This window comes from Dioscorea cayenensis, chromosome 1 (assembly GCF_009730915.1).
Source record: "Dioscorea cayenensis subsp. rotundata cultivar TDr96_F1 chromosome 1, TDr96_F1_v2_PseudoChromosome.rev07_lg8_w22 25.fasta, whole genome shotgun sequence".
NCBI lineage: Eukaryota > Viridiplantae > Streptophyta > Magnoliopsida > Dioscoreales > Dioscoreaceae > Dioscorea > Dioscorea cayenensis.
The window spans coordinates 1,916,082-1,931,177 of record NC_052471.1 but is presented as its reverse complement, the minus strand read 5'-3'; the positions used below and the strand labels follow the sequence as shown (position 1 = coordinate 1,931,177).

The 15,096-nt window shown below is 34.8% G+C and overlaps 2 protein-coding genes across 2 annotated transcripts; one reads left to right on the top strand and one right to left on the bottom strand.

Moving 5' to 3' along the window:
* The first annotated feature begins 972 nt into the window (after positions 1 to 972).
* LOC120264886 (LRR receptor-like serine/threonine-protein kinase SIK1) lies at positions 973 to 6,447 on the top strand. The gene is made up of 26 exons (XM_039272771.1): positions 973 to 1,433; positions 1,521 to 1,592; positions 1,685 to 1,756; positions 1,828 to 1,899; positions 1,977 to 2,048; positions 2,125 to 2,196; positions 2,291 to 2,362; positions 2,455 to 2,526; positions 2,621 to 2,689; positions 2,771 to 2,842; positions 2,924 to 2,995; positions 3,085 to 3,156; positions 3,238 to 3,309; positions 3,398 to 3,469; positions 3,539 to 3,610; positions 3,677 to 3,748; positions 3,833 to 3,904; positions 3,986 to 4,057; positions 4,147 to 4,218; positions 4,301 to 4,372; positions 4,456 to 4,527; positions 4,596 to 4,666; positions 4,747 to 4,878; positions 4,943 to 5,281; positions 5,358 to 5,728; positions 5,819 to 6,447. The coding sequence occupies exons 1-26, from the start codon at positions 1,198 to 1,200 to the stop codon at positions 6,191 to 6,193; spliced, it is 2,961 nt and encodes a 986-aa protein (XP_039128705.1). The 5' UTR covers positions 973 to 1,197; the 3' UTR covers positions 6,194 to 6,447.
* A 181-nt stretch (positions 6,448 to 6,628) lies between these two features.
* Positions 6,629 to 14,461, bottom strand: LOC120262497 (protein TPX2-like). The gene is made up of 18 exons (XM_039270629.1): positions 14,143 to 14,461; positions 13,595 to 13,750; positions 12,770 to 12,938; positions 12,485 to 12,593; positions 11,661 to 11,711; positions 11,228 to 11,313; positions 11,068 to 11,146; positions 10,903 to 10,952; positions 10,786 to 10,837; positions 10,670 to 10,729; positions 10,020 to 10,117; positions 8,798 to 8,861; positions 8,455 to 8,520; positions 8,319 to 8,381; positions 8,036 to 8,113; positions 7,875 to 7,919; positions 7,633 to 7,721; positions 6,629 to 7,107 (listed from the first exon to the last, which is right to left on the bottom strand). The coding sequence occupies exons 1-18, from the start codon at positions 14,324 to 14,326 to the stop codon at positions 7,089 to 7,091; spliced, it is 1,518 nt and encodes a 505-aa protein (XP_039126563.1). The 5' UTR covers positions 14,327 to 14,461; the 3' UTR covers positions 6,629 to 7,088.
* Between the last annotated feature and the right edge of the window lie 635 nt (positions 14,462 to 15,096).

Sequence of the window (15,096 nt, the reverse complement as noted above, 5' to 3'; positions counted from 1 at the left end):
AGAAGGTTGGGTTTTTCACAAACATTGAAAAATAATCAAAATATAGACAATCATACCAAAATATAATATTTATTTATATAATTAAAAAATTATTCTCATATATATATATATAATTGTGGGCAAACTATGAATAGGATTTGAGCCCTAAAACTTTAAATAATAAAAAGAATGAAATACTAACTATTGTATTTGTAAGGGTTGTATTTATATATTTTTTAAAATGAAGTAAAAATTTGTGAATAATAAACTATAAGCAAAAAAAATAAATAAATAAATAAAAATCTAGGTTGTATAAGTCCACAAATTTGTAAATTCATCTGTAATTATAAGATATATATGTATATATACGGGAAAATGTAAACCGTGATGTTCATAATTAAGCACATTGACCAAATTTGAAAGAGATAAATTCATTAAGGGATTGATTAGTTTTAGATCAGGTTATTATACTGAAAATGATTTTCGATTAAAATACTGTACATCACATTTTTTATCGTGTTATTGTTTATAAGCATAGCGTTTGAATCACCTTATGGGTAATATGAAATTTAAATACGACAAAGAAATTATATAAATATATATATTGTTAAATACCACAAATACATCAACCTTTTCACTACATTATATATATTTATATTACATTGGTCAACCAGATGATAACAAAAAGATTTTTTTTTTTTTATTCCTATTTCCAATGTATACACCCAAAAAGGAAAATCCATAAAACAAAATCCTCTTTCCATTAAATTTTAAGAAACTCAATTAACCTCAAAAGAAAACCAACTTGTCTTTATTCCTATTTCCAATATCTCCCTACATTTTTTTTTTTTAAAAAACCCCATAAAAACAAAAATAAAAATAAAAAATAAAAAGAACTCAATAATCTGAAAATAAATAAATAAATAAATAAATAAACAAATAAAAAAAGAAAACACACAACCACCCTGTATGATGTCTAAGCTGTAACTGTGATACTACCACTACTGCTCTGCTTCTTTGCAACCTCTGCGTACCATACCAAAAGCAACAGTCACGTCGCTGTCCTCTCTTTCTCTCTTTCTCTTCTTCTTCTTCTTCTTCTTCTTCTTCGCTTCTTATCGCACCTATCACCTTCTTCTCTACTTCACCATCTCCTTCTCCATCCAAATGAACCACTTTTACTACTAGTTTTCTCAGTATCTCTCTCAAAAACCAGCCATGGAGGTGGCTTGGAGCTTCATCTTCTTCTTGCTAGCTAGTACCAGTACCACCTTTGTGTTTCTCTGTGTTGTTTCCCAACCAGTTGAGCAGAGGGAGGCTCAGGCATTGGCTGCCATTAAGGCTGCTTTCACTAACTCTGCTAATGAGCTTCTCAACTGGGATACGGTTTCTTTTGATTACTGCTCATGGAGAGGAGTTCTTTGTGACAATCTCACTTCTTCTGTTGTTTCCCTGTTGGTTTCACGTTCAAACTTGAATCTTGAGCTTGGGTTTTGCTTTGCTTGTTTGATTTGATTGCTTTTGTTGGTTTGGAAATGTAGGAATTTATCAAACTTGAATCTTGGTGGAGAGATTTCTCCTGCTGTTGGTCTGCTCAAAAGCTTGCAGTTCATGTTAGCCTTTGTTGTTGTCCAATTTGCTTCTGTTTTTTCCTCTGATTTTGTGAACACTACACTCTGTTGAGTTTTCTTTTGTGTTTGTGTAGAGATTTGAAAGGAAACAAGCTCACAGGACAAATTCCGGATGAGATTGGAGAATGCACTTCTCTGACATTCTTGTAAATATCTTCTTTATTCAATCGATTTTTGCAGGTTTTTAATTGATGCGAGTTGTTTAAAATAATTGCAGAGACTTATCTGGGAACTCACTCACTGGAGACATACCATTCTCCATTTCCAAGCTGAAGCAGTTGGAGGAACTGTGAGATGAATCCAAACTCTTCTCTTCTTTCCAGATAGTTTCAACTTCATGTACTCAAATATGTACTTTTTGTTCAGGAATCTGAAGAACAACCAGCTAACTGGTCCCATTCCTTCAACATTGTCCCAGATTCCAAACCTGAAGACTCTGTGAGATTTCTTCTTCTGCTTCTCCTTTTCTGTCCTCTTTTGCTGTTTTTGATTTTGTTATCATGCTGTGGAACAGGGATTTGGCACAAAACCAACTTGTTGGTGAAATTCCCAGAATCATTTACTGGAATGAAGTGCTGCAATACCTGTAAGCATAATTCCAACTTCGTTTTCAGTAATCCATTCTTCGTTCAATGCTCTTTTTTCCTTTATCTAAGAAACTCTTCATGGAATATGAACAGTGGCTTGAGAGGCAACTCTCTTACAGGGACCTTGTCTCCTGATATGTGCCAGTTGACTGGTCTCTGGTACTTGTGAGTGTTTCTTTTCCTCCTCCTTAGCTTCAAACTCTCTAACAAAGTTATGATTCTGAATCCTTGTTCTTGTTTTGTCATTGTTCTTGCAGTGATGTGAGGGGGAATAACCTCACAGGGACTATTCCTGATAGCATTGGAAACTGTACTAGTTTTGAGATCCTGTATGTTTGATATTAATATATATATATATATATATACTTGACTGAGATTAATTTTTGGCAATATGGATTGATTTCTTTGAATGTTGAGTTTCAGGGATATTTCATATAACCAAATCACTGGAGAAATTCCTTACAATATTGGCTTCCTACAAGTAGCAACTCTGTATGGGACTCTCTTATATGAATGTCAAAGTTTCTAATCGAATGAATTTATAAGACGTGTTGTATTTTTTATATGGTTTAGATCACTACAAGGGAATAGACTGACTGGGAAGATCCCAGAGGTGATTGGTCTAATGCAGGCTCTTGCAGTTTTGTGAGTTTCTACAGCCTTTAAATTTTTTACATTAGTAAGCAAAATGCAGTTGCATGAAGCGCACATTTGCTTTGTTTTCAGGGATCTAAGTGAAAATGAACTTGTGGGAACAATCCCGCCGATACTTGGGAATCTTTCCTACACTGGCAAGCTGTGAGTTTCATTCACTTAATTTTTGCCTGCTTATTTTCTGATGCTTGTGTTCTATATTTACTGATGTCTCTTTCTTTGATGCCTATCAGTTATCTGCATGGTAACAAGCTAACAGGTCCAATTCCACCAGAGTTGGGGAACATGTCAAAACTTAGCTACTTGTAAGTAGTTTCATTATCCAAGCACTCAACTTATAGTTTCTTTCTCTGAGTGTAACTTATCTTCTTGATCTTTAATCACAGGCAACTGAATGACAACCAATTAGTAGGAAAAATCCCTGCAGAACTTGGAAAACTAGGAGAGCTGTTTGAGTTGTGAGCTTTTTACTATTTGTGGTCTTTGAGTGAACATTGACTGTTTCATAAGTTCGTATTTTTGTCTGATTCGAATTCTTATATGCAGAAACCTTGCAAATAATAATCTTGAAGGCCCTATTCCACAAAATATCAGCTCCTGCACAGCTCTGAACAAACTGTAAGTTTTCTCCTTACTATTCTCTGCAAAACAGACATAAGATTTTGACTTTCTAGTGTCCGTTTTCAGCAATGTTCACGGTAATCACCTGAGTGGTTCCATTCCTTTGGAGTTTCAGAAGTTAGAGAGCTTGACTTATTTGTAAGTATGGGAAACTTCTATGATGTTACTATAAATGAAAACTTTATTCAAGTTCTAATGTTTCAGGAACTTTTCATCGAACCTTTTCAAGGGAGAAATACCTGTCGAGTTAGGCCGGATTGTCAATCTCGATACATTGTGAGTGTACTGTATACCTTTTAGTATGTTCATGATAAACTTGTCATTTCTACATGTTAATATTTCAACCGCATTGTCTTCTAGGGATCTCTCCCATAATGACTTCTCAGGCACAATCCCAGAATCTATTGGAGATCTCGAGCACCTCCTTGAACTGTGAGTGAAATCACTGTTCATTAACCTTATTTTCTGATGAAATGATATATTTAATTGTGTTATAGTTTTTCTTTGGTGTAGGAATTTGAGCAGAAACAGTCTCAGTGGACCAGTGCCATCGGAATTCGGAAATCTAAGAAGTGTTCAAATAGTGTAAGTAACTCAGTAATTAAGTGATACAATTCCATGTCTTTGCATGGTTTCTTCTTCTTGATAACACATTCAATCTGAACTTGTACTAGTGATATGTCACACAACAAACTATCTGGATTCATTCCGGAAGAACTGGGGCAATTGCAAAACATCGATGCTTTGTAAGCTTCATTTTCTGAAATATTCCATTGCTTGAGCTTGTTTACATTGATAAGTCTGTTGACGATGTGGTGTTTTATGTAGGATTTTAAATAACAACAATTTGTATGGAACAATTCCCGCGCAATTAACCAATTGTTATAGCCTTACTTCCCTGTGAGTTTACAACACTTGTTTCGAATTCAAGTTACCTCAAGCCATTTATTTTTTGGTCATTATCAGGTGTTATTTTCATTCAGGAACCTCTCATTCAACAACTTATCAGGAGATATTCCATCGTCTAAGAATTTTTCGAGGTTCCCCCCTGAGAGGTATGTGATAAACACTTAACAACTCTTGTTTATTTTGTATACTAACATGTTCATTTTATTGAATTCAGTTTCATGGGAAATCCAATGTTGTGTGGTAATTGGTTGGATTCTTGTCAACAAGATGGTAAAAAGTCAAGAGGTATGCATATAACAAGATGATTTACAATTAGTCTTTCACTAATGTAGAAAATAACTAATTGGATTTTGCTTGTGTTTCAGTTACCATTTCTCGGGTTGCAATTATCTGCATTGCATTAGGCTGCATTGCACTAATTTCTGTTTTATCGGTGGCTGTATACCGAGCCAATCAACCAAAATCATTTATTAAAGAACCGAGCAAAACTGTCAAAGGTAAAACCAGATTATTCATCGTCACTCGTATGGTGATATGCTCTGATCATTTGTTACATCTCAGGTCCTCCAAAACTAGTAGTTCTTAGAATGGAAATGGCAATTCACACATATGAAGACATAATGAGAATTACAGAGAACTTGAACGAAAAATACATTATTGGCTACGGCTCCTCGAGCACAGTTTACAAGTGTGTGCTCAAGAACTCAAAGGCAATTGCAGTCAAAAGACTCTACAATCAATATGCTCATAATTTGCGTGAATTCGAAACAGAGCTCGAAACAATTGGCAGCATTAGACACCGAAACCTGGTCACTTTATATGGCTATTCTCTTTCCCCTCATGGAAACCTGCTCTTCTATGACTACATGGAAAATGGATCACTTTGGGATCTTCTACATGGTTGGTTAAGCATTAATTTTTTATCGACTCTAGATAATAAACAACTACTTGTCAATACTTATATCTTCTTTCTCAGGACCTTCGAAGAAAGTAAAGCTTGATTGGGATGCGAGACTGAAAATAGCAATCGGTGCTGCACAAGGACTCACCTATCTTCACCATGACTGTGATCCAAGGATCATACACCGCGATGTAAAATCATCAAACATACTTCTCGACGAGAACTTTGAAGCTCGTGTCTCAGATTTTGGCATTGCCAAATGCATTTCATCAGCCAAAACACATGCTTCAACTTACGTGCTCGGCACGATTGGCTACATTGATCCAGAATATGCAAGGACCTCGAGACTCAGTGAAAAGTCTGATGTATATAGTTTCGGTGTCGTTCTTTTGGAGCTTCTCACAGGAAAGAAAGCCGTCGAGAATGAATCAAACTTGCACCAACTGGTTTGTCCTCAAACTCAGATTAATTCTTTCAATTAAATTTTAATAAATCTTAATGTATTGATCTGATATAGTTATGTTGTTTATGATCAGATACTGTCCAAAGCAGATAGCAACACAGTGATGGAAGCAGTGGACACAGAAGTGTCAGTAACATGCATGGATTCAAGCCTTATCAGAAAAGCATTCCAGCTTGCATTGCTATGTACCAAGAAACACCCGGCCGAGAGACCGAACATGCATGAGGTTGTTCGAGTCCTGGTTTCGCTGCTGCCGGCCCCTTTGACTACAAAGTCAGGCTTCATATCCTCGAAGAAAATCGCTTACACTCATCTCCTAACTGATCAAAATGTAACTGCTAATTCCCACCAAGATGACGACAAAAACGATGATGACAACAGCAACAGCTCATCAGATGGTCAGTGGTTTGTGAGATTTGGAGAAGTCATATCTAACAACACACTGTGAAGTTTGAAGTGTTGTGCCTGCTGCCAAGTTTTGTGACACATAGACAAACTAAGATTGGAGAAATGACACTGATGATTTGGCTTTTTTCTTGGGACATTGTGTGAAACTTGTGAATGGTTTAAATGAATTAAATGGTCCCCATTCCAACACACCATGTGAAATTGAATGTTGTGAAGGTGGTGATGGTGGAGCTAATCTTTGTGGCTCTGATTCTTTGTCATATTTTGCATTGGTATAACTTTATTTTCTTTGGCTGTTGCATAGTACATTCTGATGGAATGAATAGTTCTGTCTCCAACTTTGGAAGTGGTAGTGCTTTGTTGTGAAACTGACAAATTGTTTTAGTCTAAATTATGGATAATGTGAAGTTATATCAAACAAAGCATCTGAAATAATTGACAAGACATCAAATAAATAATAGAGACAACTCAAAAGAAAATAAGCCATCTATATTGCAAGATTGAATGTATTGATTGACCAGAATAACAAAAACCAGATCAACAAAATATATGCTCTGGGGTTGAAACACTGTACAATGATATCATGCTACATTCCTATGCAACTTTCGGTGACTTGTATATCACAAAGACTTGTCTGGTTTCACACATATAACTTCACTGGAACATTATTATTTATCCAAGCTTCACAGCAGCAATTACTTTGATTGCAGTAAAGCGATCATCAAAACAAGCTCAAGCTCCAGGAGAACCAGGAATGACAAAACTGTACAAATGAAAATTTCATATGCATCATCCTTTGAAAATCAGGATGATTTCATCCATACCAAGAGTGAAAATATTGATATTGAATGAAGGTTTGATTTTGTTGTGGGTATACAAATGCTGAAGATTAGTACTAATCGCCCTTTGACGCAGCTCTGTTATCTTCACACCTATCAACGGATTCCCAAGCTCCTGTTACAATCCGATAAACATTTGGTAAGATGCGCGCGGATGGTCTCAATCATGCAAAATTTGGGTATTCATGACATGAAACCAATAGCATTAGAAGATCATTAAAGTCAACTTTTCTTTAGTAACTTCGGTGACCATTAAAATAAAGTAGTAGAAGAGCTTATCAGAGATGTGTACTGGCAGTTGTACATGCAGAGAACTTAAAAAAAATTTGCAAATTAGAAATAATTCAGAATGTGGTAGCATCCAAAACAAAGAATATGGAGATCAAATATTGGGTTCCATGAACCATAGCAGAAGAACAGGGTATGCAAAGAAATGCTGAATGACTGCAAATGCAGGAACGGGCAAAAAAGGAAATTTTCTTTCCAAGCTAGAACAGTTAGGCCGGTGAGACGAGCAATTCATGACATGCAAATTGATTCCAGCAAATTAGCTGACCAGCATGTTTAATAATAGTAATTAGGTTATAACACTGAGCAGATTCAATGACATACTTTTATTGTAAGTGCCCACTATAACTACCTGAATGTATTTGCTTGCGTTCTGAAACTAGAAGACACCGCACTTCCAGCTTGAGTGCACTGACCCTCAAAATTTCGAAATGTTTCCCTCTTCACAATAATAATTCAAAAGTGATCAATGTATGTAATTCCAAAATAAACAAACATAAAGGAAGGCACCTAACAACTTTAAGTCTAACAACTGTAGTCTGATGTTACGAAAACAACATAGGTTGCAATTATATGAACACTTGTGTGGCTTACCTTGGGTTCTTGCCGTGGCAGTTTGATTATATTCTCTTTGGAACCCTTGCATCCAATAGTAAAAACTTGAAAAGTTTTTCAAAAACTTCCAATATAAAATAATGAAAAACATCTATGGAATAAATAGAAAACTACAAGAAAATAAAAGAAGCTAAAGAAACCTTATTAATAACAGGAATGGACTGAGAAATGATCACCAGAGATGCATTACTCTGCTGTGCCTCAGAATTCAAAGATAACTGCAGCATTAAAACAAGATAAACCAATGGATAAAAAAAATTAGTGACACCAAAAGGGCCCTTTTTCTTGTTCTTTTTCTTTTTTTAATTCAAATGATTTAGACTTGACTATCAGAAATATTAAATATGTTGTAAATAAGTATAGCAAAACTTGCGGAGGGAGTAATCAATGAGAAAGAACAATGCAACCAAACATTAAGCCCACCTTGCTAAACAAATCTATTGGTGGATTCTGCTGAAGCCTTTTGTTTGTTTCAAAGTTGAACTCCTGAAAAGAATAAATATAAGGGACCCCATAAAGGAACACACATGCACTGAGAAAATCCACCTACTCCAAATACCTTAGGTGTTGTTGTTTCCTGCTTGATGCTACGAAAGACACCTATGTCTCCTTTACTAGAAAATATCTGCAATGGAGCACATACTCAATGTGAGTGTTGCTATTGCTATGTGAAGTATCCAAAATAACTGCAAAATAAAAAGTTTGGCACAAGGAAACAGTTTTTCTGAACAAAAATGAAGGAACAAACAGGACAACTAGAAGTTGTTCATCAACTTGGACAAAATGCACTGTTGATGCATAACAAATCTCTAAGAAGGGATACATTATACAAAATTATACCTTGCATTTTAAATGACCCTGCATGGAAATTAAAACGTTCAGCTGATAACTACAATTTTTACCTTTTTCTCAAGTGGACGAGCTTTAAATTTGGCAACCACACCACTTCCATCCAGTTTTGCACTTCTAAGCAAACCAACCAGATCAAACAAGGAGGAATTTGTTATAATAATAAAAATTAAAATTAAAAAAATCGAAATTTGTCATAAAAGCCTTAGTCCATTTGGATTATGTTCAGCCATCAATATTAACATCGTAAACGGCATATATCACATCCTAAAAAATGCAATCAATAGCCTTGGTCACTTTTTATGCTTTTCAAAACATTCTAATGTCTAACTTAGGCACTCCCCAGTATTTCTTTTGGGCAACTCAGGATTATTTCGTACCATTTCCCAGCCTTGACAAGAGTACTTTTTGGACACCTCTGGATCACTTTCTTAGTATTTCCCTGCCTAATGAGATAATTAGTAGGTTCTCATTGATCAGTCCAACAGGATTATTTCAACAATATCATCTGTGATAATTTTCATTCTGGCAGTTGATGTTGAACATCACTATCTAGTCTGCCTATTTGGTTGCTACCTACTCTGCCTATTAGGGTGTCGTCTATTTCACATATTCAACTGGTATCTACTTTGCTAGTTGTGGTGGCTATCTACTCTATCAATCTGGGATGTTATCTACTTAGTTGCTCTATTGTATAAGTTAGCCATTATCCTTCATGCTCAAATTGAGAGGGGAAGCCTGTTATCCTAGTTTAGTTTAAGAAATGAAATGAATTGCCTGTAACAGAATGCAGTGATGCAATCTCATTGTATATTTAAAAATATTGCATTTTCAATGATTATAAGAAGGTTTCTCTTCCAAGATATGAGAAGTGAAAAACTGTAACAAATTGTTTTCTCTTAAATGCTTCATTCCACCAAAAACAAATAATCTCATACTTCATTCAATTTATTAGCAAGTAAAAACTGGTAATACAGTATGACACTGAGAATAAAGAAAGGAAAACCCATGAGGGGCACTGACCATAGCTTGCATATCCCCACAAAATCTCTAATTAAATTGAGATTTAGAAGAAACACTTGATGATGAATCAATAATCATGCAAATCGATTACAAAAAGAAGGTTTAGATATAGGTAACATCTTCATCTATGAGTTATGGTTAAATGCAAATTAAATTAGTGGTCCTAATTAAGTAAAATATTTCTTAATAAAACAATAAAATTGCAATGCATGAACAAAAAAGCCGTCATTGCATCACGTTTAATTAGCCTACTTCTGCAATTGTAAAGTGCTGGAATGCTGACATGGCAACCTCCTGGAACCCACAGAACAAATCTCTGAAGCACAATTGGAAGCACAACTGTTTGCAATCTGCATCATAATGCCACCAATTGAGACCCAAGAAAGTTACTAAAACAAAATCACATTTGAAGAATTACATATTAACTCTTATCATATGAGAAGCCAATATTCATCTTTATCATGACTAAACTGCAATGCTAACTTGCATGATGAACAATAAAAGGGTTAAATCCACTAGTGGAGGCAAAAGTTAGTGTAATCATTTGCATGCCCTTCAAGTAAAAAATTAAAAAAAAAAAAAAGGCCCATAAACTACACAAATTTATTTGTTTTGACCCATCAACTTGTACTTGCGCAAATGTACCGTACATAATGTCTAACCACATCAGTTGGCATGTTAAATAGTGGGGGCCAAAATGAACAAATTCATGTAGTTCAGGGGTTAAAATGAACACTTTTTTCTTTTGGTTTGTTTTTTTTTTTTAATTATTTTATTTTATTTTTTAATTACTTTCACAAGCCAAAAATATATAATGACTCAAACTTAAGGTGACATTAATGGCTTTAATTCTTAATGAAAAGTTGAAAACAAGCTACAAAAACAAAAGGACTAAAGCATACCGATGATGGCGCAGCCAAAGAATGCTGAATAGCCCTCTCTGATGTCATTAGTTTAAATTCCTAATATACAATAAAATCAAAACAAAAAGAAACAGTTAATTGCTTCACTGTTCTACATCATATATGCAACTGTGTTGCATGATGTGGCTGCTGCTATTATCCACACCCCTTCCTTAAAAGAGAAAGAAAAAGAACAAGAAGAAACTTGAGAATATATACTTGAAATTCAGGGCAATTGTGGCTTGCTCTTCTGGTGCAGGGGCAGAGAAGGAGCCTCAAGAATCTGCAGAAGGAACAGGAAAAAAATAAAAAATAAAAATAAAAATAAAAAGTAGAAATCCATAGATCCTAAAATTATCATCCTCATAAAACTAGTTCTGATATGGCAAAAATATTACCTTTCTGTTCAAAGGGCGTGCTTTAAATGCGGATGATGCAGGTGTCATTCCATCTTGTGTAGGATTGGCAGTTTTGGTCCTGCATCATAGAAGAGGAGATTGGCGACTGATTCTACATCATCAAAACACACATTCCTTATTCAAATATGAGCAACTATACCTGTGAACTTGGATCCTCACTCTTTGTGCCCTTTGTGCTGTTTCCAGCTCAGGTTCTCTAGGAATTGTCAGTTTCAACCTTGAATTCTGGGAACCACAATAAACAATTAAATACTTTCAATTACCCATAAATTTGGCTATTGGCAGGGATATTTAAAACTCAAGAACAAGTGTTAATTGCAAACAAAATTAACAAACAAATAAAGGAAAATCTTCCATAAAAGTGGAAATATTTTATGAACAAAGTAGTCAAAGGCAAATCATAAAGATCAAGCAAGAGAAGAAAAAAATATACAGAACTCTGATTAACCAAATATACCATCAGAGCAATCCAAAGTGACATAAACACCAGGATACATTTCACAGCAATGCATAACCAACAGGAACAGATATTTACTCAAAGATTAAAATGATGTTCTTGTGGCAAATGATACCTTTTGTGGAACTTTGTGTATCAAATCCATTTGTTGCTTAGAGTCAGCAACCTGCATTACAAAACACCTACTTTAGAATAACAAGGGACTTGACTCCTAATTACATTAAGTCTTAGCAGTTATACACCAAACCAAATTCATAACCCATGACACACGTACACACAGACACACACACAAAGGACAGAAAAAGTCAACAAGAATAAAACTGAATGTGATCAAAAGCACTATCTCAATGAACTTAACACTAAAGAGCAAATTCGGACCTGAGGTATGAAAACTTATAGAATAATCAAGCATCACAAAAACTAATGGGGAATATCAAATGAACTAGCAACTAGTGCATTTTATCATTTTCAAAACACTAGGTTTTAATTGCTGTAAACAACTGGTGTTCATATTTTACCCAAGCTTGTCTACATCAACAATGATTAGGAAACACAAATATATATACCTCATGTCACTCCAGTAACTACTGCCAAAATTTGGAGTGGCATTTATCAAACTCACTAAGCCATTCATTCCATGACATGTAACCACCTTAATCTCTCATCTGTAAGACTCATATCTCATGTTAATCATTTTAATATTGTCTCATTTTAAAAACCTACAACCATTTTCAAATATAAAATCATTCCCTCCGCTCAAATTTAATCATGTAAAGTAGTTTGACATTTCATATTTATACAAGCTAATAAAGAAATAAAAAATTAACACATCAAAATATAAAATCGATTGGCATATTCATGTTATCCAGGATATTATTTTTTCTGATTTTAGTATCACATACATGCACTTGAGCATGTACAAGAAAGATCAAAAAGCACCTTGAACAAATGACCACCCTCCAACTTTTGTCTTTTGGCAGCCTGATAAACATTACCAAATGGATCCTCAGAAGATTTCTCACTCTTCCCAACCAAAAGTTTTTGATGCCTTGCAACGTAAATAAGACACAACCAAAAGAAAAATAAAAATAGTATCAACAAATGCCCATAATAATTATCTTAAGAAAGAAATGCAAATAAGACATCTCAAACTCCACTAATGATAAATCTTTGGGGGAAAAATAGAAGACAAAGAAAATAAAAATACAGAACCATAAATATTACCTAAGAAAACTCTCAGAGCTATTCTTGACTTCCTGTGGTTTATTTTGCTTAGCCAATTGACTTGCAGTAGGTTTCATCAAAGTAGAGCCTCTTAAGAAAGGTCCTGCAGCAAATGACTTTTTCATGCCTTTTCGCATACTTTGAGAAGTATGACGATGAACTCCCAAGCCTGTGGATTGAAATTGTTGTTAGGCATCCAGCACAAAACAGTAGAAAATCAACCTCATCTCATTCATTTGGTAAATAACCAAACTAAGGGCCACCTGAAAGGGCACACTAATGAATAAACTTGTTATGCAGGGACACTAAAATACCAAAAACATAAAACCATTAAATTTCCAAGAATAAAAGCAAGTGTTTCATGCTCCAAGGCTGACACCTGATATTTTTTTTAACTATGACACAATATCTGGCACATTTTCGACTTGGTATTAGCATCTAACAATCTTAGACAAGTTTAAAAAGTCCAGGCATACTGCATACAGGATCTTTTTTTTAGTTGAATTGTGATCCTGAAAAACCCAAACCTTTTTAATCAATTTTTTTTATACCTGCTTCATTCTTGAACTTTTGAGGATAAACAATCCACATTGTTAGGGATGAGAAATTATATACATATCCAACACCAGCAACATTTGTTAATATGAAGTTGTTTGCTTGATTAACTTTGAAGTTCACATCACTTGAAAAAAATAAAATATAAACCAAACATAATGCTTAATTCATATGAAAATTCTTTGATGTAATCCAAGCACACCGCATTATTAGAATTCAATACTAACCAGAAAAGTGATCATCAGAAAACAGGCACTTAGGAATAAGTACCTTTATCTTTTTTGTCTAGCTCAGAATACTCAACACCCATATTGAACTCTCCCTGAATAATTAGAGTATTACTCTTGTCCTCATCTTTATACTTCGGAAGAGTATTTACATTCTCCCCAGCCACATCAGTCCATGCCTTCATCGTCGCAATAAAAGCTGGAGAAAAATGTTTGATAGCCAAGTTAATTATTGCCATGGTTGAAATACTAAAAAGACTACAAACAAATCAAAAACAAATTCTACAATTATAAGAAACAAGAGCATTAATGCGATGGCATTTGATAATGCAATATATTAAACAAGAAATATGGAATTTTGCCACAAGAATTTATCATAAAACAACAAGTGTTATCTTCAAGAAACTAAAAATTTTTGAACCGAATTATCAGAAACAGAAATAAACATTTAATGATATTAAAATAATTTCATCCTTCAAATCAAAATCAGGTGATCAATCGTGATTCGCTCCCTTTCTTGATCTATTCTACACCAAATCAAGAAAAAGGCTAGGGTTTTCGACAAGGGAATGGAAATCAAGGCGAACGTACGAGAAGGAGGATAGCTCCCGGCGGACTCAAACCAGAGTTCAGCCTCACGAAACTCCATATCGGACTCAGCTCGGCAGAAATCAAAGAACCGCGCGGCATCGAACTCGTAATCAAGATCGACCTCCACGCAAAGGAAATCAACCTCGACGGCTCCGCCATCAGCCTCCCCCATCTCAAAGTCCATCTCCGATCTCAGCACCAAGCAACGCCGACACCCCCTCCACTCCGGCGACGGCGAACTCACCGGCGAGAGAGTGAGCGAGGGATTTAGGATTTAGGGCGGCTTCGCAGCGGAGCGAAGAGAGCGCTGAAAATTTGAATGCGGGGTCGGGATGGGAAGAGTGAAAAGACAAGATTACCCTTTTGGATTTTTGTACCTGGGATGGTCAGTATGATGGTCACGATGGTCATTTGAAAGACAATGAAGGGTATAATAGTAAAAAAGAAGGGTTTGTTCTTTTGGGGCGTTGGAGCTTTGGTTTCGGGCTGCGGATGAGAGCGTTGTGATGGATTTGAGACGTTGAAAGGGACTGCCCATGAATTTTGAATTAATTTGGGGGTTTTCCTATGAATTTCCTTAATTTTTTTTAAAAAAAATTCGAATAATGATTTTTCTATTAATATTATTTTAAGTTTTTGAAATTTTAAAAAATTTTAATTGGCAATTTCCCCGAGATTTATTATTATATATATATATTTTTTATTTTTATTTTTGAAAAATTTTGAATCAGATGGCAAGAAGATGCAGACAAAGTATCTTGAATGCAATTATGCTCAGTTAATCAAATGAGATTTTGTTTGAGTTGGATTTATGTATATATATATATATATAAGGAATAGTTATTAAACATAAATGGGAATATTGATAAAATTAAGAAAAAATCAATGTGAAGATAATTATATCAATCTCATATAAAAAAATAAAAATCCATGTTATAATAAAACAAAGTGATT

Bases quoted from the DNA above. Each gene is read 5' to 3' on its own strand.
- LOC120264886 (XM_039272771.1), top strand. From the start codon at position 1,198: ATGGAGGTGGCTTGGAGCTTCATCTTCTTCTTGCTAGCTAGTACCAGT. The intron at 3,470-3,538 runs GTAAGTTTTCTC...GTCCGTTTTCAG, and splicing joins TGCACAGCTCTGAACAAACT to CAATGTTCACGGTAATCACC. The intron at 4,879-4,942 runs GTAAAACCAGAT...GTTACATCTCAG, and splicing joins ACCGAGCAAAACTGTCAAAG to GTCCTCCAAAACTAGTAGTT.
- LOC120262497 (XM_039270629.1), bottom strand. From the start codon at position 14,326: ATGGACTTTGAGATGGGGGAGGCTGATGGCGGAGCCGTCGAGGTTGAT. The intron at 12,939-13,594 runs GTACTTATTCCT...TTCAATCCACAG, and splicing joins GCTAGACAAAAAAGATAAAG to GCTTGGGAGTTCATCGTCAT. The intron at 10,118-10,669 runs GTATGCTTTAGT...ATTATGATGCAG, and splicing joins CTTTGGCTGCGCCATCATCG to ATTGCAAACAGTTGTGCTTC.